This window comes from Nannospalax galili, unplaced genomic scaffold (genome assembly GCF_000622305.1).
Source record: "Nannospalax galili isolate Female #2095 unplaced genomic scaffold, S.galili_v1.0 scaffold71, whole genome shotgun sequence".
In the NCBI taxonomy this organism is placed as follows: domain Eukaryota; kingdom Metazoa; phylum Chordata; class Mammalia; order Rodentia; family Spalacidae; genus Nannospalax; species Nannospalax galili.
In genome coordinates, this window is record NW_008330319.1 from 921,083 (window position 1) to 948,030 (window position 26,948).

Genomic DNA, 26,948 nt, shown 5'->3' on the forward strand with positions numbered 1-26,948 from the left:
GAATGTTTTTTTTTTTAATATAACTTGTCAGCAACTCAAATAGCAATTTTAAAAATCAAATATTTTAATACAGTACAATCCAAAGGTATACTAGTTTGATACTTACATGCTGAGGAATAACAATAGAAAAAAAATTTATATCTTTGTTCTCTGTAATTTAACCATTCTGTTTCCATAAGAGCAGAAGACTTTGTAAAAAAAAAAAAAAAAAGCTGCAATTTTACCATATAACAGTTTCAACTCCGAGCTGCAGTGTTCATTGGTGTGTGATATGATGGCATGCACAGTGGAAAATACCCACGTGTGTGCAGAACGAAGGCAGCAATGACGCCTTGTAACCAAGGCTGCATAATGCAGCATGGGCGAGCACTGCCAGAAACACCTTGGATTCATTACATATTTGATTTTGAATTAACTTTCGGTTGCTATACATTCAGAAACGTTTTATTGTTGCCAGTGTTTGCACAACCCCCACATTCAGTTATATGATTTCACATGGGGTTACAACCCACAGTTTAAGAAATTGGGCCCTTAAGGCCTACCTCCTTCTTTTTAGATGTATTTATTTATTGCATGTGGTGCCTGGGTATGCATGCTATGGCACACGTGTGGAGAGCAGAGGACAACTTGCAGGACTCAGTTCTCCCCTTCCACTAATGTGGGACCTAGGCATCAAGCTGAGGTCATCAGGCTTGGTAGCAAATGCCTTTAGCCATTAAGCCATTTTGACAGCCCTTGTCCAAGTTCTTTTAAAAATTGTTTGCAATAATTATCTACGGTATTTTAAAGTGTCTTGAAAATGTGAGTTCTTGAAATCTCTTTCTGCCTAAAGTCTTTCATATTTCCAAAAATAATAGGATAGAAGGTGACACTTTATTTAACATTCTGTGCTTTAGAAATTCAGAAATGAAGAGCTTCACTTTCACATATCAGGAGACCAAACTGAAAGAACTATACTCTAGGAATCACCTCTTCTGCTGTGTCCCTATATCATCCAACAAGTATCAGAAAAATATCATTAAACAATGGCTTAAGAAACTTACAAATCAGGCTTGATGATCTAGGCCTACAACTCAGCTCCTCAAGAGACTGAAGGAAGATCTCACTTTTAAGGCCTGCCCAGAATAAGTTTAAGGTTTGGAGCGACTTAGTGAGGCCGTATCTCAAAATTTAAAAATAAATACAAAATGACCAGGAATATAGGTAGGGTACCAGCCTACCATGTACAAGGTACTGGTTCAATTCCTAATACTGAAAAAAACGTGAAAACCTCTTAGGAATTGTATTTATTTCACATAAAAATAAGTATGTAATTCAGTGCTATTATGCTGGCACCAAAATGCTGTCAAGGATTGAAATTTCTTCTCTATAGTTTGGACAAGGTTGATTCCCAAAAGTTGCAGTATTGGGGTGGTAGAACCTTTAAGAGAGCCCAGTGTGAGGTAATTGTGTCAGAGGCTCCCCTCCAGAATGAACTAACACTGTCTCCTGTGAAAGGACCAGGTCTTGTAGAAATGAATTCACTCCCAAGTAAGAAAGTAGATTGTTAGGAAAAGTTTGAACCTGGCCCTTCCCTGGTCTCTTGTGTCTTTGCTCACACAGGTACCCCTTCTGCACATGGCATTTTCCTCTCTTGCTTCTTGCCATATGATGACATAGCCAGGGGCCCCTCACCAGCATGCTAAGCACTATGCTGTTTGAAGTTCCAGCAACCAGAACCTAGAACCAAATAGATTTCTTTACTTTATAAGCACTCTGCCTTGGATGTCTTATTATAGTAACTAACACAAATGGTCTAAGACAGCTAGGCTTCAGTGGGTTATTTTTCCCAGTATGACCACTATATTCCTGCCTTACATATACATCTTAAGCCGAAAGAAAGGAGGGGATGAGGGCGGAAGTACATGCTAGCTTATTCTATTACCTTCCAGAAATGCTTTTTTACATTTTTTATTGTTGGGAGGGGGCACTCACATGCCATGGTATGTGTGTGGAGGTAAGAGTGCAACTTGCAGGAATCTCTCCTTCCTCCATGTGGGTCCTGGAGATTGAATTCAAGTCTAAAGGCATGGCAGCAAGCACCTTTATCCACTGAGCCATCTCAGTGGTCATCTATTACCATTTGTACAATCTTATGTGGCTTGATCCCAACAGCATGAGTATTTCTAGGAGGCTGGAAGTATAAATGCTAGATTTCTAGATGAGTATATTCATCAATCTGTATAAAATTAGGGTTGCATAAGCCAGTAGGGAGGAATATAATAGCAGTTCCTTACACACTCAGCATGACTTACAGATGAAAAGTCTGAGCTGGCCAGAGTCAAGGCCAGGACTTGTCTCTAGTTCAGAGCCTTTTCCACCAGGTCAGTAGTTCATGACCTTCTCTGTCATGAGAAGAAAAAAAAAATCTTCATTTATTTAAATACTTTGTTTATTTTCACATTTTTATTTGTCACCTATAGTTTAAATCTTTTAATAATCATGACAGAACCTCTGTTTTCAAACTGGGTTTTTATACAGCAGCCATAGACAAGTCCCATAGCTTCTGCCTTCGTTAGCCTGTGACGCCTTGCTGCTGGCAAATGCAGGGTTTCTGTGAGGTCCAAGTGGCTTCAATCTTATTTTAAGTCATTTTTGCTTTTTTTCAGTGTTAAAATTAACTCAGAGACTCCTGCCACCATCTGGGGACCCATTTATTTTTCACACAAATATTTACCAACTACTTACTGCATACAAGGTGCTCTTGGAGGCTGAATAGAGTAAGCACGTGAAGCCTGAATTCTGTTTTCTGAGTACTCACCCATTGGTGACTGAGAGAACAGGAAAATCGGCAGTTGTATTATGGGCTGAGGGACCCTAATCTGAATGTCTGAAATCAGAAATCCTTCAAAATATAGGCTTGTGAGCACTGCAGTGGCACAGTTTGAGTTCCTTGTTAGTGCTCTGTGCCTGGAGGACTTGGAGTTTCAGATTTTCGGATTAGGGATGTTCAACTGGTAAAGCACATGCAAATATTCCAAAATCTAAAATAAAATCTCAAATTGGAAACACATGGGGTCCCAAGCTTTTCAGAAAATGGATACTGTACTAGGAGAAACAGCAGATGTGGTAGAGGAAAAGAGAAGGCATCCTCGTGGGGAAATACCAGGCCATTTAACGTCATGAGCATCCAAACAAGCATGGGTAGCATTTCCAACCTTTTACCATCTGTTTGTCAGTATGTAAAGCAGAGTAACAGAAAACAAGTGATGCTAGTAGACAGAGATACTGAGAAATTAAAATAGGGCAGATGCAGATGTGGTTATACCAGTACATCTTTATGAGTCAAATGGAGGCATATGGAGTTTAGAAGTCAAATTATCCTGATTCTGAAAATGTTCATAAGATATACTAAAACAATAGTCATATAAACCAAAGATTTATTGTGCAGCTTTCAAAGAGTCATGCTGGTTTCTGTTTGGAGAGGTAGTCAAAAGTTTATATGCTCTATAAACCTCTCTAAGTCCCTGATCCTCCTGGCCCAAATGAGGATCCCACTCTTCGTGATGAAACATCTGAGGGACTGGAATTAACACTATCTCCCAGTTTGGCCAAGAAAAATATACTGCAGAGAATTATGAGCATGAAGATCATCTTCCAGGAAGTTGAGGTCACCAGGAATGGTTGGAGGAGTGTGGCTTTGGAGCACACAAAGCTAGTAAGAGAGTAGCAGAAAAGGAGAGGTCTAACATGAAGGCATCAGTTACTAGAGGGCAGACACTGCCTCTTCCCTCATCCCTGGATCCCCCAACCTCATGCCTTACACAAGGAAAGCACTCGGCAAATGCTCGTGAAATCAATAGCCAGGTGTATGGATGTGATTGAATCAGTGTGGGGATAATGGAATGTTCTTTCCATCCTCCCTTTTGTAATAACAATGATAATAATTAATAATGTTCACAAGCATGTCGTTTGCAGCATGTAGGGAGTGCCTAGAATGTGTAAGTGTTCAATATGTGTATTTGTTTGGGTTTAATCAAGAGCTTCTACCTTGATGTGTGTTAGGAGAAATGAACTCAAAATATTTTGGTCCCTTTAAAGGAATACACTATTTGCCTATAGTATTGAAGGTGTTTCCAGATGAAAAGCCCTAAGAAAGGTTGTGCCCGGGTGTTTCACTGTCACTATAGCTGTGACCCCACTTTTGGCATAGACCACAAGGGTTAGGCTTGTTCATCTTTCTCCTGTCTTACCTGCAAACTCTTTTGCTGTTTAGGAAAGCTTTTTTTTTTTTTTTTTAACTTAGCTGTAGAACATGCTGGTGCTCAACTGAATCTAAATTGTTTCTCCTGGGTTAGTGCAATTGAATCATCTCAAGAAAATGAGAAGTAATTAAGTACCTGTTGCAAACAAGGTGCTGAAATAATCTGCCAACAGACAGACTCAGGGTGTTTATTTATTTTTGGACTGCATCATTTGGGAAAACATTACATTGCCTTTCTCCAATAGGAATTTGCCAGACTTGATTTTCAAATTCAGGCATCATAGACCTAACAAGCTCCACCTTGGAGCATGGGAAAGACAAGAAAGGGAACTTGGGACTGCGGTCAAAGTGAGCACAAGTGTTGGTACCCAGCTTAATGGGAAACACTGTCCAGGGGACTGGAAGTAACTCGACAGGAAAGAGGAAATGCAGCATTTTAGCAAAGGCTCTTTAAGTCAGTTCAGGAAATTATTAAATTCATTAACCAGATACTTAGAACTAGCTATTACTGCCCAGCCAAAGGAAAACCCAGTGCCAGCAAATGTTTTAAAACTACAACTAAACAAAAGTCAGGAAGCGTGTAATTAAAACTGTACCTTTATTGTATTGTAAAGAGTTTCACTGTGACATGGAAAATATTTAAAGGAGAAGGCTGTTTAGCTAATTTGTCTGCAAGTGAGCTGCAGAGTGGAGAAGCATCCTAAATGAACTGTAAGGCCACCCACCGAGCGAACCTCATAAAGGGCCGGGGCTGCTCAGCTTGGTTTTGTGTAACCGTTCAATAATTACCAGATAAATGCATAACTAAAAGCTCTATTACACTAATAATTTGTATGAAGATAGATGTGTGGGACACCCTGCTGGGTTAATTTGTCATCCCACAGCAAACTTCTAAAGACAGCTCCTCTGTAGTAGATTCATGTAAATATGCTATCCAGGGAGAACAGGTTAGAGCAAGGGGCCACTTGGCTCCCTAATCTCTTCAAGAGGCACCAGGCCCCTGGAGGGAGGGCTACAGAGAGCGGGGTGATTAGCCAAGGACCTCCATTCACAGTCATCCGACAACTGAAGCTGCCTTCCTCCTTACCCTTTCTTCCTTTCTCTCCATCCCTCTGTCACACACATAACACACACACTGCTTGTCAGAACCATGCCTGCACATACAGAGAATGCGGTGATTCTAAGCAAGGTTTTCTAGAAACCCCCCCTTACTGGTATCAGTAACTTCGACTGTAACTGGCTTTATAATCAGTTAATAGCAGTTCTTTCTTCCTCATTTAGCTGAATTTTGTATTGATTCCATGATTAGAATCTTTGTTTTCTTTTTTTTTTTAAGCACACACAAAATGGAAATTTGAAAATGAACTTGTATCTTCTCTTTATGTGGAATAGTCTCCCCCTCTCTTTCTCTCACTCCGTTTTTAAATATAAAGCTCAAATTTAGGTGTCAGTACAGGTTTGAGCCTCCCCTGATGACAGAATCATAAATCATATTAAAGTTAACTGCACTGCACTGCCTGGAGCTGGGACATCAGCAGTGTTTACGTAGTCAGACTCTCACCCAGGTAGAGAGGAAGATGCACATCAGCACTGGAACTGGGGCCGTGCTGCCCTCACCACATGGCCACAAGATCACTGAGACTCACTTTCCCAGGATGCATCCTTTGTGGTTGTGTAAACCAGTGCATTTAATCACCCACATGAACTCACGTTTTTTAAAGTTATATTTCCACAGAAAATTTGTTTGTTTGTAAATATCTCCTCATATTAAATACCAGTCACTCTCTATACCCTCACCCAAACGCATGGATTCTGTTTAAACTTGTGGAAAACATTGGTCCTCAATGGGCCTTTGTTTTTCCACTTCTACATAATTGGAAAGCATGGATGGGAGGAAGGAGTGAAGCCCCCTATGAAATGGAGGCTTCATATGCAGAAGTATCCAGCAGATGCCATTTTCTCTCAGACTCCTTGTCTCCACATCATCACTTACTCTCTGAGTGTGGTTCTCTTGAAATGGTCTCATGGCCTTCGTCCTCACTTGCCACCTACTCCTGATGATCTAGAAGCAGAGTGTGTTCCTCCTCATTGGGAGGAGCCACACATGCTGGAGAAGAAATGTGGTCTTGAGAAAGTGAGCGAGCCCAGGTTCCACATTGCCACCTCTCGTATGTGGTTGGAAGAACAGTGGACTCCTCAGGGGAGTAGATAAGCCTTCTTTTAGCCCTGGATCTTGCTAAAGCGAGATGTGCCTTTGTTCACCAGAGACAGTTGCTTATAAGAGTCAATTTTGCAGATAGCTGCTCAGCCTGTATCGACCCTGCATTATAAGGTCCAAGAAAAGCCATCTTGCCCTTTATTTTTTTAAAAAATATTATTTTTGTTTTATGTGTATGACTGTATTTCCTGCACGTACATAAGTGCACCTGTGTCATGCAATGCCCACAGAAGTCAGAAGGAGGCTTCAAATTCCCTGGAGCTGGAGTTATAGACAGTTGTTAGCTGCCATGTAGGTACTGGGAATCAAACCCAGGTCCTCTGCAAGAGCAGCCAGTGCTCTTAACCACGCACCATCTGTCCAGCCCCCATGTTGCCCTTTCTACATAGCAAAACAGACCCATCATTGCAATAGTGGCAATATTAGGGAGCAAGTGACAAAAGCAGCTTAGGGATAACACAGCACAGCCATCTGAGCTATTGGAAATTTGAGTTTATTTCTATCAGGTTGTATGGGCATCTTCTGTTGACACTCAGTGTGAATTTAGAAAACCTTGACATCCTGGAGGGATATCTCTAGATCTTCCTGAATCCCCAGATTCCTGAGTACCATAATAAAAGTTGTTGAATTGTTAAATACAGGGCAGTGAGCCAGAAATATGTGAATAAAGACTCTCTTCAAGAATTCCAATCAAATTGCTTAACCACCCTCCACTGCCCCAAAGTAGATATTGGGTTGGTTAAGTAACTGAAAAAAATCTAGGGGTGTATGGCTTCAAGTAGACATAGACTTAGGTGTGCAGATCATGCCTTCTCCTCGCTTCCTACTCTTATTGTGAGCCTCGTTCACAGGCTAAATCTCCTCATTTTGGGGCACACACAGTGTGAGCAGCTCCATGCTTAATTTCTACCAATTTAACCATCTCAAGGGTGGAAAGAATTAGCTTTTTTATAATGGATCTAGTAAAGGGCCTCCTACTGGATGCCTATGGCTCTGATTGGCCTGATTTGGGTTATTTGCTCACCTTTTTTTTTCTTTTCTTTTTGAAGCAGGGTCTCCCTGTAAGCCCCAGCTGTCCTGGAACTCACTATGTAGACCAGGCTGGCCTTGAACTCACAGAGGTCCGCCTGCCTCTGCCTCCCAAGTGCTGGGACTACAGGCGTGCACCACCACGCCCGGCTCTATTTGCTCACTTTTTAAACAATCTTTATATCCAAAAGATAAAGGGATGTCTTATTGGTGTAGCTTGACTTCCATGCTCACCCTAAGAACCAGAGATTAGGGTTTGTTGACCCTAAGCACATAGCCTGAAGCTCAGAAAGAAGAGTTCTCCAAAGAAGCATTAGCAGAAGAGAGAATGAGGATTGCTGGACAGGCAGCACCTGCCCTGCAGCAGGGAGAGATGCCTGCTTGGGATGCTGGGCAGTGCAGTGGGCTGCACCTATTCCCCAGCACGTGAGGAGCACAGGTAAAACCCAAGTTTAGAAAATGATCATTACTTCATGCCATGGACCTGCAGAGTCACGTGTAAAACCAGCTCAATTCTTGAGTCTTGGTTTCCTGGTTGCACTGTATATTCCTGAATACAATTCCTGTCTCTTGTTCTTAAAGAAATCTGAAGAATAATAAATCCCTGTGTTTAGCTAGCATACTGTTTAGCACATAGTAGATTCTTAGTATCTCTGTTGAGTGAGCCTACTGTGTACCTCTCTACATTCATTCTAACACTCAGAAGTATCTTCTGGTTGGTCTAATTTGATTTGATTTCTGAAGTTCTCTGGCAGCACTCCGTGTGCTACTCCAGTGCTCTCCTGGCATGTCCTAAGAGGCTTCTGTTAAACTCTGTAATCACCCCATCTATGGTTGTTAGGGGGTTTTTCCTCAAATAATTGTTTTGATTTGTTTGTCATTCTTCATCTCTCACAGTATCACTTGCATGTTATAAAGAAGTCCAAGTTCCCTTCCCAGAACTGGATTCTTGTCAACATTCCCTATTAAATTATCACTCTTCATATCTGCAGAATCACAGCTGTTTTTTGCTGTTTGAACACATTTCACATCAACCATCATGGTGGCTTAGGCAATTAGTGTGTGAATATGGTCATTTCAAAGGTCCTGTCAGGATAAAGGCTGAGGCTCTGTGTCAGACCTTGAACTAGCACACTCCCTGTCTAAAACTCAAAATATTTTAACCAGTGGTCCAGATGTACCCTGTAACTTACTCAAAATGTGTCTTGACAGAGAGAAATCAAGCTTGTATAGACTTAAAAGCTTCTTCCCCCACTGGCTAGTATTCATAGTGCTACAATAACAACTAGCCTGGTGAGATATGCCCACTGTACAGTAGTGGCATGAATGTCATGGGAGTAATAAAACACTTTCTAATTGGATTTAAGGCCTGCTACACAAGATGGAACCCATACCTGGCACCATTATCAGGGCCAAGAACCTGTGGCTGGACATGTCCTAAACCCTAGGGTATTACCTTCTACTATTATTCTGTTAAATGGACACAAGTATTAAACCAACTCCTGATGGCTTATCACTAGACCCATAGATTACTGTATCTCTCAATCATCAGCTGAGAAAGTTCATTTTGTAATAGATAGTGATTAACATAGAGACTCGCAACTATTCAATATGCAGAGAGTAAAAGACTGCAGAATGCTTAGCCCTAAATGGGACATCTATATCATACCCCTTCCCCCAGGGCTCAGGGATTGCCACAAAAGAAGGGGAAGAAAGACTATAAGAGCCAGAGGTGGTAAACAACAGCAATGAAACTGTGTACATAGTTATACATGTGAACCACAGTGGTTGTGACAGTGTACACAAGATCCACACAAGCTCAAGCCAGACAAAATCCCAACATGGAGAGGGTAAGTGGGCATGAGTTTCCATCCCTAGCTGAGGAGCTTTGGCAGTTGATAGCTGGTGGGACAGGGAGAGGTCAGTTTCCTTTAAAGGTGTGACCCCTGTTGGTTTGACCGTGCCCCACAGGATGACCCTATACCAAGTGTATTGGGACAACACAAATTGGACTTGATGGACTTTGAAAACAAAACAAAACAAAAAAAGAAAGAGGACAGGAAGTTGGATGGATAGGGAGGTGGAGTGGCTCTAGAAGGATATAGGGGGTAAATATGATCAAAATACATTGTATGAAATTCTCAACGAATTTATAAAAACACTTTTTTTTGGAGCTGAGGACCAAACTCAGGGCCTTAAAAAAATATGTCTTTTAAATAGCACATATTGCTTCATTTCCATTCTTCTAGATTTTATTTCTGTGAATCGATTATAAGTATAATCCTAGAAACTGAATTCCATATACCCATTAGAATTTAAAGTAGGTGATGATTATTATTTCATTCAAACTCTATTTTGAAATGAGAGAACCAGAGGAAACAAACTTTATTCATCCTTATAAGGCAAGTAGTAGCGGAAACTAAACTAAACTCAGGTTTCTTTATCTAGTTAGAAAACTTTCCTAAACTATGCCCTAAGTCCCTGGAAAGTCCTCCTCAGTTGTCATCTTGTTTGCTCTCTGATTAGCAAACACCTTTGGGCCTTTCAAGGGAGTGATGAAGATTTCCATGTGTCCATATTAGGAGGCTTCATGGAAGCCATGCTCAGAATCTGGGTAAGGAGGAGGCCTGAGTGGCAGACATGTCTACATGATGAAGGAGAAGGACAGTGTGGGCAGTCAGGCTAACACTCAAGGTCCAAGGTCTAAATAGAAAAGTCTCTACAGCAAGATGGCCCCATAGTTCTAAACTTCTAGGTTTTCTCACAGAAGCAAGGTTGTAAGCAGAAGTACATATTTAAAGTATCTACATTCAGAAAGAAAAAATGTCAAGTCATTGAAGCTGGTTATTTGACTACGAGATCAAAGCCGTTGCCGTGCTCTCCTTACGTTTCATAGTTTGCAAAATTATTTTGAAGACCCTCATGTCACACCAATGCTGATGCCATTGTATTGATATTCATGTACTCATCTGCCCTGGAGGCAGGAGGACAGGCACCTCTTACTCCACAACCTCTTCCCCTTGTGTAGACTACACTCTGTACAGCTAGCACTGGTCTGAGGAGACAAGAATAAATTCAGTTTATTAACTGATTATCAACATGCTTTCCCATAATGTAATAACAGTACATGATTATAGATAATAAACTGCACCATGTGCCATTCATGTATATATATTCTTATTTGATCTCACAGCAAATATATGAGATATTTGTCCCATTACAGAGATGACAAACTGAGTGAGAAAGAAGTCAGAAACTGAACTTGAACGTAGCTGACAAATGGTAGGGTCAAATTCAAAGTTGTCTATTATTCCAAGACCCACAGGCCTTATATTATGCCACAGTACTCTTTGACTCATATGTTTAGCTTGGAATGACATAGATCTGGTCAACTAGCACAGACCAAGGTATGCTAGGTAATGGTGAAGAGGCATAAACAGAGGCTGCTGTGGAAAGTCAGTGAAGGTATGGAAAGCACTCTGATGCCTTGGAAGCATCAGATGACTAAGGCGTCAAAAAAAAATGGCTTGTAAAGGAGAGACAGTGAGCAGTAACTGAGGGATAGCACTGCAGGATTGGGAGAGTGTTGAGAATAAATAGTCGGGTGAGTCTGCACCAGGTCAAATGCATGCGTGGCCTGTTTTGGAAAATAAAATTTTATTAAGTATTCTCTCACACTTTTGTAATGGCATATCTATGACTGCTTCTGCACCATACATTTAAAGTGGACTGTTTGCCCACAGGCTTACAAAATCTACCCTCCATAGACAATGATTGTCCAGCCCTGGTCTCAAGCAGAAGATAGGGCTTTTGAGAAACACAGATTTTTAAGTAGTTAAACTGATAGAGATAAAAATTTAAGACAATCATGGCCTCTCTTTATTGGAGGAAAGGAGATCTGTTTTTCCAGGAGACACAGGGATTTGATCTCTAGTTAGAGAAAATCCCCTGAATTCACACGGAGTCACTTCTATTAGCCATCTTCAAAACTGACTATCCCATACTGTTACCTCATCTGGTAAACAATATAAAAATGCTGGTATTGGGCTGGAGAGATGGCTCAGCGGTTAAGAGCACTGGTTGTTCTTGCAGAAGACCCAGGTTTGAATCCCAGCACCCACATGGCAGCTAACAACTGTCCATAACTCCAGTCCCAGGGGATCCGACAGCCTCTTCTGTCTTCCTTGGGCATTGCACAACATGGGTGCACTTACCTACATGCAGGCAATACACACATACACATAAAATAAAAATAATAAAATGTTTTTCAATGCTGGTGCTTTGCAAAACATCATGTAATGTCCTAAATTCTCTCAGTTGACATATCTGAGTCCCTTCACATGCATCTTGGTGACTGAATATGTGGACTGAGAGGTTTAGAAAAATTCAGAGTATCTCAGCTTGCATTGAGTCACATGCTCTGTTACTTAGAAAAAGTTCAGTCTCCTGACTGCTTGAAAAGCAGTGCTAATTCCTCCTCACTGTGTCTGTTAACATAAATTGTCCAGCTCCAAACTTCTCAGCTTTCGTAAATGGCAGGCCTGATTCATGCATGATTTATCAATTTTAGCCGTGGGCCATTAAGATAGATTTCTCAGCTTCAGGTAGGATGCAGTGGCCTTGTATAGGGTTGGTTTTGAATTTCTTGAGCAGCACGGTAGTTGACAACCCAAAGAATACAACCTCCGTTTGCCCTTGTGGAAGGCTTTTGTGATTTTAAGTGAGATTTTTTTTCTTCTATTTTCTTCTCCTTTTGGAGCTTTGCCTTGGTAAAAAAAAAAAAAAAAAAAAAAAAAAAAGATTACATTTATGATGAGCTGGGCATGATTGTGCACGCCTAAAATCTCAGCACTTGGGAGGTAGTAGGCAGATCTCTGAGTTCCAGGCAAGCCACATTTCCTTCTAAATCAGAGTAGTCAGGAGTTGTCGGGGCTGCCTGTCCTCTCTGGAAGAGCTGTTTTCATGTGGAAGACATCTTGCTGCTGCAGACAGATGGGTAGCTATTTCTTGTGACAGTGCCAGCAGCAAGAAACAACTAAGACCCTCACCTGTTGCCTCTGACTTGCTGGTGATTAATGGGAAGATGGTGAGGCTTGGCAGATGCTGGACTTGGGAGTCCTCTTCGTTCCTGTGAGAGAAGAAGCCTGGGTGGAACAGTGTCTTCAGAGCATGCTTCATTGAAGCAAGATTAGCTTTTATGGCTGTGTCACCTCTCGACAGCTTTCTGTGGAGCCTCTCATAGAACAGGCTAGGATTTGATGGCTGGCACCAGAAAGCAAAAGCTAGTGTCTCTCTGTAATCTCTAAGGATCTGCAACGATTCGTGGATCAACAAAGCAATAAGGGCAATGGCAGGGGTCCATAAAATATAGCTCAACTCATGATACTTTAGTTTTAGGATAAGGAGGAGGGTTCATAGAAAACTTAGAGGTCAATCTTGAAAAAAAAAAAAAACCCTGGAAATAGTAAGAAGAAACAGTTTTTCTTTTATAAGAGTTCATAAAGCATAAAAGACAGGGCCTGACTACCCACCTCCTGTACCACCTTCTTTTTGTGGCTTTACCATCGATGCAGTCTGCTGAAATATGTGCCCACGAGGCCTCCTCATTACAGTAGACACTCAGACTGAGAATCATGACTGGATCACATGTCTCTCGGTACACACAGTGGTACAGAAGTGACCTTGTCCTTCTCAGTCTCAATCAATTCTGACTTAAAAGGAAGAAGTGTTTTTAAGTTAAATATATATGCGTTCAATTGTGCTTAACTTTCTCCTCCTTCAAATGAAAACTGAGAGAAAATTTTAAATAATTGGAAGGTGCTACAAATCAGCCTGCCTGCCTGTCTAAGTCAGCCCTGTGTCCTCTGGGAAATTCTGACTCTCAGTGTGTTTAATTGTGGTGACTTTGTTTAGGCCCAAGACAAAGAAACTTGTCAGGTTTCCTTCCCTCCCATCTTATTTACATTCCCCTGTAAAGCCCAAGTAGTTGCTTTAACCCAGTTTGGTTGCTAGCTAAAGGTTAAACTAGTAGTGCGAGCCATCCAGAATGAAATGTTCCCAACACTTTGCTGCTACTGGCCTGGGGTACTAGGCCTTAGACCCAGAAGCAGCCAATTTGGTGGTGTCTTTTAATATACAGAATTGTATTAATGTCAACATGGATACAGATGAATGCTTGGCAATAAACTCTAACCACTTGAGAAAAGCCTTTATTGACTCTCAAGTAAATAATGCACATTTTAAAGGATCTAAATATGCATTTACATAATGTGCTATAATTTTTTATTGTGTCAACTATTCATACCCACTTTCATAAGAGATGCTTTTCTTCATGAAAAATATGGACTCATACCATTCCTTGAGCATTCCATTAGCATCATGCCAGAGTCCTAATGGTAGTTTCTCTTCCATAGAGCTTGCCCTAGCCATCTCCAAGAACATTCAATGAATTTATTGTTTGATTGATTTAGCTACAGTAACTCTTTCTAATATGATTTGAGAGAGCTTCGATAAAAATTTAGATACGCTCAGAATATCTAGCCCAAGGTAGAAGCAGAAAAAAGAAATAGAAAGGAAAGAAGAAAAAGACATCAATGAAATCTTAACTGAACCTTAAAGAGGTTCGGTGTCCAGTAGAGGAAGAAGTTAGCCAGAGAAATAGCATAGCTCTAGTAGCAATCAACAGGTCTTTGTGATGTCTGTAGCAGTTTTCTTTTGAGGAAATTAAAGGCCAGGATCTAGAATGATTTGTATCCGTTTCTACTGCACACTGTGACTCAAACAGAAAGTCCCTAGGCTGAGAAGGAGGCTTGAAGAGGGCAGCCTTGTAAGTGCAGGCTCCGCAGTTATCTGATTTAGAACTTCAGGCTAGATGACTTCCTGGAATTAATTAAGAATTAATTGATCTTTATAAATCAGTCATCACAGAATTAATTCTATACAGTACCATGTAGTCTTAGCTTTGCACTGAATTCTGTACCATAAAGAAAAGGTGAATAAATTGCTATTAGTAAAATTCTTAAAAACCGGTCTACATTTATATTGGTAATGATTTTCTTTTACATAATTAATAAAATAAGTTCAATGATGTTTATACTAATTAATGGAGAGATTGCATGGTACTATTGAATTAGGTTCTTCTATCATGTTTCTTTAACGTTTATCTACTTAATCTTTGCTCAAGCCAGTTTTGTTCCTTGGGCAGCAGACTCTGGAGGCTACCTCCATTGCTTATCTAAAAGTCACTCATCACTTTCTGTGAGTACCTGAGGCAATGCTACTTTATCATCAAGGTCAGTCTCATAAGACTCTTGACAGTGGAGGTGCCACCTTTGTGTTTGACACACTGCAACAGTTGAGTATCATTTTGTTCAGCTCGGTACATTCCCAGCCTACTTTGAGAAATAACACCTCCAATGCTAACTATATATGATTCAATCAAATGCAGGGCTCTGGTCAACGTTTCTTGCTAACCAGCCAAGACATCTGTATCATGTTGGAAGAAAAATTTCCTTTAGTTCTTTAAAGCCAATAGCACAATTTCCAAAGGAAGAGACCAGGGGCATTTAACTCTTTAGCTTATGGGGTTTAATTCTCACACAATAATGGATTCCAAGATATGTGATTCATTGTATACAGTCTCAACTCTCAACTGTTTTTTCTTCCTGACTCTTCAGCAGAGCGTAAACCCATATTTTGTCCCTGCAAATTTACTTGGTTACTTTTCTTAATTTTTGTACTAGGCATTAATTCAGTCATTTATTGTGCAGCACCTATTTCAGTTCAGCTTTGTCTTTTGAACCCATAGTGGAAGCCTGTAAATATTTATTGGATGGATTAAAGTGGCATGAAAGTAATTATTCTTTACCTGATCATCTGCAAGATTCCTGCTTCCACTACAACCTGCATTTCCACCCTATAAACTACAGGGGTTGCTGTGAACCATGCAGTTCTGTTCATTTCAGTCCTTGGTTAGAAAATGTCCCAATATAAGGAGATGCAGTGACCACCAACCAATAGGCATGCCTTCTTAGCCATGCAGTGGAGGAGTAGTCAAAGAGATAGCCTGTTGAACTTTGGATTTTCTCTTCAATATTGTGAATCATGCTTGGTATTCAAAAAGTCTTAGTGTCTAAAAATTGGGGCATTTCTGTGATTTACTTTGTAGAAGCTCCTTCAGTTTAAAGATTTAAACTGCAAAAGGAGGGGGGAAATGTTATCTATACTCTCTAATAGGAGAGATTTTTCTGGCCTGACTGGAGTTGGTTAGAGAATTGCCAACCACCTTCACATATGCTGCCCTTATCCTCCAGCAGGCCATAGCATCTTCTCTCCATCTCAAGGACAAAAGCATTCCTGGGAAAGGTATTAAGCATCTCACTTAAGTTTTTTAATCGATTGTAATTATGTACAAATGCTATTTATCAGGGTTCAAGTATAAAAGAGCCATTGAGTGAGACTCCTCAGATATCCTGCAGGGGAACAAGCTTCAGGCTCTCTGCCTACTCGGTCTGTGGCAGCTTTGGCTTTGAAATGGCAACAGAGAAAAATGTAACATAAATGTTCCACTGTAAAGCGAGGCACCCAAATTGCTTGGGTTCATTAAGTGATCATTTACTACATACTTCAAAAAACTCTCATCTCGAATTAGTCCCTGGAAATTTCCTTGAAAGGGGTATAAGAGCTTTAACAATGAATTATTGTCTATGGATAGCTCAGCATGAAAGGGGATCCATATGTGCAAAGTAGAATTTGTCAAATGTAATGTCAGTTAAATCAGGTCTAATCTACCAAATACATTTTTTATTGCTTGCTTCATTAAAAAGGCTCTTAAGGTAATGAATAATCTTCATCTTCAGTGAGGATTATTAATGCCTTTATAACTCATGTCCACTGAACATAGAGGCAACTTGAAATCCTACACCACTTTAGCCTCCATGTTTGTCTTAGAGCCTTAAAGAAGAAAATCTATCAAACCTACCCAGCATTACATCCAGTCTCATAAGCAACACTGTGAACTGTGCCAGAAGAAGAGCCAATAGAGGCTGTTTGGTTCAGCCTGTGGCAAAGCAGGCTCCTTCTCTCCATAACCTCGATGTTTTCTTTTCCTGCAGCAAGTCCGCACGCGACACCATCGACTCTTCACTTTCCAACATCACCCATCATCCAGCAGCCTGGGCCTTACTTCTCACACCCAGCCATCCGCTACCACCCTCAGGAGACGCTGAAAGAGTTTGTCCAGCTTGTCTGCCCTGATGCTGGTCAGCAGGCTGGACAGGTGGGGTTCCTCAATGTAAGGAAACCTCTTTTTTTTTTTCCAATTTCTTCAGTAATGCTAACCGAATGTAAAAATAACAAGGGGCCCTTATGACCACGTGACATTGTGGTCTAATGTCCTGCTGACTGACTGCAGGCAATGTCATATTTATTCTAGATTGTGGGAAAGTTAACTTGCTATAAGAGTGATTGGCCAGGGTTTAAAAACAGTGTTTGTGTTAAGTTTGCAACTGTCAAGCTTATGGATATAAATTGTCTCGGGGTGAACGATGTAACCTTTCTAAGTTCTGTGGACTGAGAGTTCCACCTCCTGCATTCTAACCCCAGGACTCACACAGTTAACAAAATAGACTGAATAATTTTAAATAATGATTTGGGGTAGGAGAGAGAGGTAGGGGGCAGATAGGGACAGATGTTTCAGATCAACCAAGTTGATGTTTTTTAAAAATACAGTCTTCTAACACTTTAGATCAAGTTGACCAATACTTGAACTCAAGATGCTAGAAGCACAGTTTATTATGGTTTGTTATTTCTGAAAGTAGTTATCTTTCCCACTTATCTTTGTACAAAATTAAACCATATTCAATAACTACAAATGAATGTTTTCAATTTTCTAAAGTAAGCCAAATAATCACAATTTGAAATAGCATTCAACTGTAAAAATTATTTTTTTAAATCACAAATTTTATTACAAATGAACTGTATGTTTACAATGGATAGCTGTATCCCGAGGCCAATAACAATAATAATAATAATACACTGTGACTGGTACAAAGCCAAATTTGGTTTTCCTTTTCTCATAATAACTGTTCATAAAACCACAGATTAGCCATAATTATTATTGCCTGGTTTAGGATGTTGTCACACTGTCCTGTCCCTGGGTTTTCTCCCTTGCAGAAAGACCTGATTCTGCAGATCTGAACCAGAGCAGGCAGAGTTGACTAATGTCTGGTGATATGTTCACAGATACATTTCTGTCTAGACAACAAATCAATATGGTGCCTTTTTTCATTTTGTTTGTGTATTCATTTGCTTGGTATATTCTAAAGTGTTCACTTACGGACTTTCAGCCCAATCAGAAATAACACACCGGAAAGGGTACTGGTGAGAACGCACAGCTTTCTGATCATCAGACAGATACCATCTGAGGAATAATACTAAATATCCCAGTGCACGCTGTTGGGGAGTGATCCTGCTTCTGCAGAATTACAAAGTTTATTCTTAAAAGCCCAATACATCAGTATCTCCTTTGACTGAGTTTTGGTTTGGGACTGCAGCCTTAGTACAAGCTGCTGCTGGTTGAAACTCAGTGCAAGAAGCAACTTGGGAAACCCTGAAAACTCAGGAGCACTGAGTGTCTGACTTCCGAACTTCTAATATAGTTTTCACGAGTCCTGACATCATCCTGTCAGATACCTGTCAAATGCCTCATTTCCCATTTTGATCACAGTTTTACAGGGCTTGGAGCAGTTCTCTTCATCAAATTATTTTGAAACACTTGAAAATAAATGTATTGCATTGTTCTCTTCAGAGGGAATCTTGCTTTTGTTAGAGAGCTGATATTTGGTGGTTCTAACATCAGGCAGCCAAACAAGTATGACTCGCATGGCATCTGCGTATACGAGTCAAAATTAGAAGTGATATTTTTGCCTAGTAGAATTCTGATAGCTAAATTCTAAAGTTTCTATGCCTGATGTTATACAATATGTGAAAGAAAACATTTATGTTCATTGAATACATTTATGAACTATTATATAAAGATCAAGTTTGAAAAGTAAAACTAAAATATCTTTTTATACACTGGGCATGGTGGCACATTCCTTGAATCCCAGCCCTCAGGAGGCAGAGGCAGGCAGACCTCTGTGAGGCCACCCTGGTCCACATCATAACTTCCAGGTGGTCTGTGAGTAGGGAGACCCTATCAAAAAAAAATCTTTTTATATTGAGTGCATATTTAGGAAACTTCATTTTACCTATATAAACACACATGGCAGAATAATGTCTCAATCTGTAAGTACCTGAATATAAAGCAAACATTTAATAATCATGAGAATAACTGGAAACAGCAGTTAACACGGAGCTAAGACAATCCAAGCAAAAGATGGTTTTTCAGGTGACAAATTCAAAATGATCCTGGTTACAACACACTGGGGAACAGATGCAATGAAAGGTCAATGTGGTTCAGGCAGCTAGAACATTAGTAATTTGCATAACAGGTACGTAATGGAGCTCTCCTTTTCAGAAGCAGCTAATGGTTAACATCTGTTTCTTCTTGTGTGTGTTTTCTCCGCACCCTTGCAGCCCAACGGGAGTAGTCAAGGCAAGGTGCACAACCCATTCCTCCCCACCCCCATGTTGCCGCCGCCGCCGCCACCACCGATGGCCAGGCCTGTGCCTCTGCCCGTGCCAGACACCAAGCCTCCAACCACGTCAACAGAAGGAGGTGCAGCCTCCCCCACCTCACCAAGTACGTATGGCTGAGACAGGCGCCGGTCACTTATGAAGCTGTGCACTGAGTCCACACCTAAGCTCTGTCCCTCACTGTACGGGCTCTAGAGATAGGCACAGATCCACTGTTATACTATTAGCATGAGCTTGCAGAACTCAGGCCCTAATCAAAGTGAACACCTCTCCCATGTACTGTCAAACTACACCATATGTAAAAACACCTGAGTGTTGGGGGAGATTAAAATGCCTCAACTACATGCCAAGGACTGAGATCAAGATACAAACTTTTAAAATTTGTATATTCCTGAAGTGGCTTAGAATGTTATCCCCATGATAATCAATAAGCATCTACGTGAATACATTCTTTTTTATTGTTAAGTGCATGGGTGTTTGCCTGCATGTGTGTAAGTGTATCTGTGTCATGCAGTGCCCCCTGAGGTCAGAAGAGGGCATCAGATTCCCTGAAACCAGGGTTACAGATGGTTGTAGCCACCATGTAGGTGCTGGGAACTGAACCCATGTTCTCTGCGAGAGCAGCCAATGCTTTTAACTGCTGAGCCATCTCACCAGCCCTTGAGTACATTCTTAACAGCAAAAATTCAGATTCTTCTCCCTTAAGAACTAGATGAGATACAAAAGTGATATACCCGATACATGAAATGGAAAAAGTCCTAGATCAAAAGCATCCATTCAAAAGTGTGTACATTGAAGGCTGCTGGGATAAGAAGGGTCTGACAGAAGATCAGAGCTAGTAACCATGGTAGTTGTACAACTAGGCTTAGCAAGGGAAGGAAGTAGAGGGTGGGATTAGATGAGGAGAGAAAGGGCCTCTTGGCTCTTCTTTGAACAGTCTGGGAGCATTTGATCTGAAAATACAGGATTTTGAAATCTTTTTAATCTTTTATATATTTTTATTTTATGTATATGAGTGTTTTGCCTGTATATATGTAAGTGCACCCATGTCATGCAATGTCCATAGAGGCTAAAAGAAGGGTTTTTGATTTCCTGGAGTTAAGAGCAATTGTTAGCCACCATGTGGGTGTTGGGAACTGAACCCAGGTCTTCTGCAAGAGCAGCCAATGCTCTTAATCATTGAGCCATCTCTCCAGCCCCTTGAAATCTTTTATATGATGGGAAGGATTGTTTGATGAATTAGACAGTGAACAATTCACCAGATATTTCTTGATATTTTAGAAATGTCAGTACTAGAAATAGATTTAACACAAAGATGTGGCTTTTTTAGTACCTGCAATAATGGCAGAAAATGATAGCTTGGCAGATGGTACTATGAGTCCTTCTCTAATGCTTGAGGGAAGGTCAAGGTGTAGGAATGGATGAGAGCTGTGGCATGGGCCCTAGGGAGAACTTTCCAGGGTATCTTTGAAGGAAATAGGACTGAGGGAAAAATGTTAGAACAGATTGGGAAAGGAGTTTTAAATTCAAGAACTGGAAGATCAGTAATAACAGTTGAATGGAAGGAGCAGTTGGAGGGATGTTTTGTAAATATAAATAAGCATTTAGATAAACACAGTGAATGAAGATTCTAGGCCTCTTGACTTTCTTACATTCAATATTGTCATTAGTGATACATACAGGAGAGAAAGCATCAAAGGGGAAAGACAGTCCTCTGCTTACATCATATCCACTGGGATTGATTCTGGGAATACTGACTCCAAAATGGCTTACATCTCCCTTGAAACAGATCAGAGAGGGGACATTGCATTATTAGTATTTATATATTTGGGTGAGTAACATTGTGTATAAATTCTGTAGCAAAAAGATGGAGGGTCTAAGGGCAATTTAGGGAGGCCAGTTTCTTTTGCTAAGAGGTGGTTCAGCTCACAGCCAAGGAGAAGACCTGTAGGATCTAAGGGAAGGAAGATGCTTGGCAGGAGTAACATGCTGGTGTGTGATGAGAAGGTGGGACTTCTTCTCAGAAGCCAGCTGGGAGGAATGGTTCTAAGATTGGCATAACTGCTGGATAAAAATTTAAGGCAAAATTATGGTTTCTTAAATCATGTGCTTTCTTAGAAATTAAAATCACAAAATGATTGGGTCGATTTATCTTTATCAGTCTATTAGCGCTCAACTTTAGCAAGAAGAAACATCAGGCAGGGTATTAAGTATGGATGTTCAACATCCCAACAGTGTGTCCAAAACTGAAGCCTGTTTCAAGAACATTGATCATGTATCTTTTCTGTTTAGGGGTCTGGGATTTCTTGTAATAAAATAAGATGTTAAAAATCACAACAGGAAATCATGCCAAGGGTCTCCTCTATTACCACCTCTTGGGGGTCTTGGCTCCCTTTCTACTCATGGGAATCACACTGCCCCTCTGTCCACTCACAGCAGGTCAGCAGGAGGAAGGAGGATAATGGATGTGCCGTGCTACATACAAAAAGCCAAGGCATCGTTTTTAATAAACTCTTATAATGAAATACAAATGGATGCCAGCCTAGAGCAGAGTGTGTATTTCTTAACTAATCAGTCGCCTCTGGCACTAATACTAAACTTTGCAGCTGTGGCCAGAAAGCAGGGGAAAGGCAGATCTGGAAAAAAAGAAATATTGCCTATGAAATAAATACATTTTAATGGGAAAAATCCTTACCCATGTCCTAAAACTCAGAGAAGAGGGAGTGGGGAGAGCATTTTACTCTGTCCCAAAGAGAACTTTTAGATGTTGATGTTTGAAGAACAATTGATATGCTATAGCAGGACTCTCTAGGACATCATGACAAATAAGAGGCTCAGCCTGTGAGAGTTGTTCACACAGTATGTTCTCTGCTCAGATTAACTGCTGGTATGGGTTTCCATCCCATGAGAGAACACATCTCCCATTCATATTTATCGAGCATATTCATGGAGCATCAGCCATGTGCCAAAAAACTCCTAGATGATAAGCTTCGGCAGGGAATAAAAGTGATTTTTAAAAATCCTGAATTTATGGAGATTTTATTCTGGAGGGGGGAGAGAAAGAGAGAGAGAGACAAAGCGAGAGTGAGCAAGGGAGGGAATACAGAGGGATGTAAGACAGAGATACCTAAGTATGCAAAAACATGATGCGCAAAAGAATAAGGAGCAGTGAGGGTGGGATAGCCTGCTTTCAGGGAGCAAGGGTCCACCAACCCTTTGATAGGAACATTAGAGCAAGGCCAGGATGGGATGTGGAGACCAGATAGACGACTGGTAGACAGAAGGCTCAGCCAGTCAAAGGCAGCCTGATGAGTTTGAGGAAGGTGAGGACGATGAGAGAGAGAAGGTTTGAGGCTGGGTCAGAGAGGTAATAGCAATGGATTGAGGCCTTGGGAGCATGGACTTTGATGTTCCAAGTGACACTGGGAGCAGAGAACTGGTTCCTAAAAGCCTGGGTTTTAGTAGAAATGCTTGGAAGGCTTTGTTGAAATAGACTGCCAGGGGCAAGAACAAAAGCAGGGACACAATAGATAAAATGGATGTCCTGTACACGCCAGCCACTGTTCTGGACACAGGAGTACCAAAGGAAATGAGACAGACAAGAGCTTTGTCCTTCTAGAGCATGCATTCTAGTTGGAGGGAGAAAACAAAACGTAAGTGAGTTAGGAAACTCGGGACCAGTAGAGAGCAATTGAGAAAGCAGAATCAGAAGAGGGTGGAAGGGATGGAGAAGATGGCATGGCAATCACCCAAGCAGGAGATGCTGATGCCCTGACCTGGGAATAGGGGCCAGTAGGGGTGTGAGAGGTGCCTGGATTCCAGATATATTCTAAAGGTGCAGTTAGTAAGATTTGCTGATGCGTTTAATGTAGATTGCAAAAGAGAAATCAGTAATGACCTCAAGGTTTCTTAGCCCAAGCACCTGAAAAGATGGAGTTGCCATTAACTGAGGTAGGAAGATTATAGAAGTCGTTCTGTGTGAGGGGTAGAGACCAGAAGTTTGGGTTGGCCAGGTTCTGTTTGAGATTGCCCATTAGATCTCCCAGTGCTCAGGCTAAGCAGAACTTAGTGGTGGCAGTCACTGAGTTGTTCTGGGTACATTTTGTTAGTAGGGAAGAGACTCCTTTCCAAACATAGAGTTAACATAAGAGCTTTCTGAGAGTCCTAAGCTCCAGAGCAGGAGGAAGCCTGCGTTCTGTTTGGTTCTGTGTGCGACATGAAAGTTCAAAGTATGCTAGCCTTTGTGTTAGTCACACTGCAAGGCCCAGTGTTCATGTAATAGATTGGACTCTTTTCCATGTTTTTTCTGGAGCAAAGATTGGCATCCTAGTGTGAAATTATAATGCAAAGAACAAAACACTTTTCAATTATGATAGGAGATAAAAATATGCATATTTTCCTTGTTAATTAATTAGGAACACAAAAATCAATTTAAAATGCATAAAAAACTCAAACATTTTCTCTATTTCTTCTAGTTAATTTTTTTATTTTTTAAAAAACTAGAATTCTGTTAACATAGAAGCATATAACAAGTTAGCTTTATTTTTATGTCTCAGATGAATCTTGTATATATTCATTCTATAAATGAATATGAAACTATAACCAAGAATGTTAACAATAATCTATCACTGGAATAGAACCTTTTTAAGTCAAACAGTTAGCATATGTTCCATGCCTTTTGGTGAACAAAGCTCTTAACGTCTGTATATTACCTTATTCCACCTTCCTACTCCTGTGAAGCCAGGACTTCAGAGACAGACACTGAGATGAGAAAATGAAGCCTACCTTACTCAGCCCGATGCTTTCCTTGTGGTGGGGTGGGGTTTCCCACACAAACCTCCCACTCTTCATCCTCCCTTGACTGTAACTGGACAGCTTACAACGCAGTGAGCCTGCACTGAAGCGCTGCGCTTTTACCAGCGTGCACAGCAGGTTAAAGAATGTCTTCATAGGTTTTACCTCACATCACCCCATATTAACTCTACGAAGGAAATTCTATCGTTAAGCTAATAGAAAAAGGTAAGACATAGAGGGAAAAGGTAACTTTTTAAAGGCCACTGACAGCTGCTGTAGAAACATCATTCACACCCAGCCACCTTGACCCTGGACTTCCTATATTTTGCTGTGGCATGATAATCCATGCCATAGCCCAGTGCTTCCTTTTCTAAGGCAGTAAAAATCCCTATGAGGAGAAATATAAAAGATTTTAGTAGTCATTGATACTTTAGAATGAATATGTCTTATTAGCAGAGTAAGAAAGCAGAAGATTTGGAAGGAAGCCATATAATTGTATTTCCTCTTCAAAAAAGAAGCAGTGGGGTAAAAAGTAGTTAGTGACTCCTTTTCACAAAGTTCTTCTCCATAACTGACATCTAGGCTATAGCTTTTTTTTATCATTTTAAGGTGTATATTTAATAAAATTCTCTTTGGTGTACAGTTCCTATGAAGTTTTATAATACCACAGATTCTTGTGACTAACACCACAAACAGAACAGTTCCAAAGAATTTCCTCTACATTCTTACTTCCTCTCAGGTCAATGTCTGATTGATCCTTTTTCCAAATTAATTTTAATCTCCTTATCAGTACTGCCATCACCACATATATGGTATAAGATAGGGTCTTGCTGTGTAGCTGAGGCTGGCCTGGAACTCACTCTGTAGCCTAAGCTGACCTCGAACTTGCAGCATCCTCCTTTCTCTACCTTCTGAGTGCTGGGATCACAGGTGTGTGCCACCACTTCCAGCTTTCCCACAACATTTGGTTTTTATGTCTTTCTGAGCTAGAGGATTATGAATGAGGCCCATAAACACAGTGTTTTAGTCTGTGAGAACAGTGGTATTTCAGAAGATGGAACAGCAGCGTTCAGTAAAATATATTGGGACAACTGAATCGCCATCTGGAAAAAATATTACTTCCACAAAAATAAATTTAATCAGGAACAAAAACATAAAAAGGTTGATCTATAAAATACCATAAGAAAATACTGGACAATTTTACTTATAAAATTAAAAGTCCTGTCTGAAGACAGCAAAGTAAAAAAGGTGATGTGGAAAAAATATGTACAGTATGCGACAAAAGGCCAAAATATTTAGTGTATGCTCTTAAAAGTCGGGAGCAGAAAGAAGGGCAATCACACAGACAAAAAGATGATGGCGTTTTCTAATCCGCATAATATAGAGCCATATAAATTAAAACTTTAAAAATTTTTCCTATCAGACTAGCAAAGATCAAAAAGTATCTTAATATAATGTTTGTAGGCATGTGGAAAACAGGCCTCCTCCACCATCAGAGGGCTGAAAATTGGTTTAGCATCTACAGCTTTAACATACTCAATAACAGTTTCCAGAGAAAAAAAAACATCTCTTTCAAAAGTGACTATAAAATTTTTAGGTTCGCTGTTGAATTAATATAGTTATAGAATATTGAACTCAGTATAAGCCCCATAAGACATAAAATTGAATGGGTTTTTAACCTTTAAAAAAGATTTCCATTTCATTATTAAAATAGTTTCATACAGAAAAATTCAATTTTAGTCCAATTGACATTAAGATGTTTGCACATGCATTTCTAATCTCTATATATCTGATTATTACTAGTCACAGTCAGTTACTTTCTGAGATCCTTGGAATCTGAGCATGGAATTTTGTTTATTTATACACCCACTTCCCAGGTAGCACCCTCCCATAGCTTCCCTCCTCCCACTAGAGCCCTTATACTCTGATATCCCTGCTACTGTCTGCTGTGTTGTCGGCACCCCAGCCGTTCCCCACTACTTGTCCATCTGGTGAATCTAGTCATTTTTATACATCCAACTTTTAGCTACACTACCCTGGACTCTGAGCATAATAGCAAAACGTGTTCTTTTTGGTAAAGAATAACATTGTTCCCCTTCTCAGAGCTCAATGTAAGATCCACATTTTCATTCACAGCAGGAATTATTTGGAAACTCCTGAATACAAACATGTATGCGCCCAAAAAATGGCTCAGCAGGTAAAGGCACGTGACACCAAACCTGTAACCTGAGTTTGATTCCTGGGACCAACCTGGTGGAAGGAGAGAACAACCTCCCACAAGTTGTCCTCTGCCCTCCACACATGTGCCAAGGCATGCACACACAGGCACTACACACGATAAGTAAATGTAACAAAAATTTGTTACAAAAGGGAAGAAAAAAGAATTGTTGAAATCCATGCATTTGCATAGGTTAGTTTCATATGTATTTAGTTCAGTTATTATTATAACTATAAAAATGGAATTCAGTCCTCTTTTAAAGAAAATGAAACTGAGTTAAAGTACAAACTCAAATGTGTTGGACTCCAAAGCCCAGTGCTTTCTACCCTGCCAGGATATACAATATGTTAACAGTATGTTATTGTAACTTTCCTGTGAAAGCTCTAAAACACTCCATAATTTTTTTATTATTTCAAAAATAATACCATCCTGGGTAGACTGAATTAGGTGAAACACACAGGAACCAGAGCAGGTAAAAAGAGACTAACAGATGAGAATTTCAGGGGCCGGGCAGTTCAATGATGGAACATTTGCCTGGTAAGCATCAACTACCACTGATACTTTTATTTTTCCATTCTTTTTTAGGGTATGTTTATATGCATATGTATGTATACAGTATAATGATTTTGCTCATACTGAATGTGATATTCATGTGCTATTTTCTTAACTACCATTTTATACCTTATTCATTAAAAAGTTAGGAAATACAATTTTAGACAATTCATACCCAGGTCCCTCCTATTGAACATTCATTTTTACCGTCCTTATGGAATAAGCTCTGTCATATCCTTGACATACATTTTTATCCT

At 40.3% G+C, this 26,948-nt stretch overlaps 1 protein-coding gene across 3 annotated transcripts in view; it reads left to right on the top strand.

Moving 5' to 3' along the window:
- Nfia (nuclear factor I A) overlaps nucleotides 1–26,948 on the top strand; it is a 377,440-nt gene that overhangs the window by 302,593 nt on the left and 47,899 nt on the right. For all 3 annotated transcript variants that reach the window (XM_008844440.3, XM_008844432.3, XM_008844449.3), the window contains exons 8-9: nucleotides 16,604–16,782; nucleotides 19,068–19,233. In XM_008844440.3, the coding sequence (XP_008842662.1) occupies nucleotides 16,604–16,782; nucleotides 19,068–19,233 (345 nt within the window). The remainder of the gene's footprint in view (nucleotides 1–16,603; nucleotides 16,783–19,067; nucleotides 19,234–26,948) is intronic.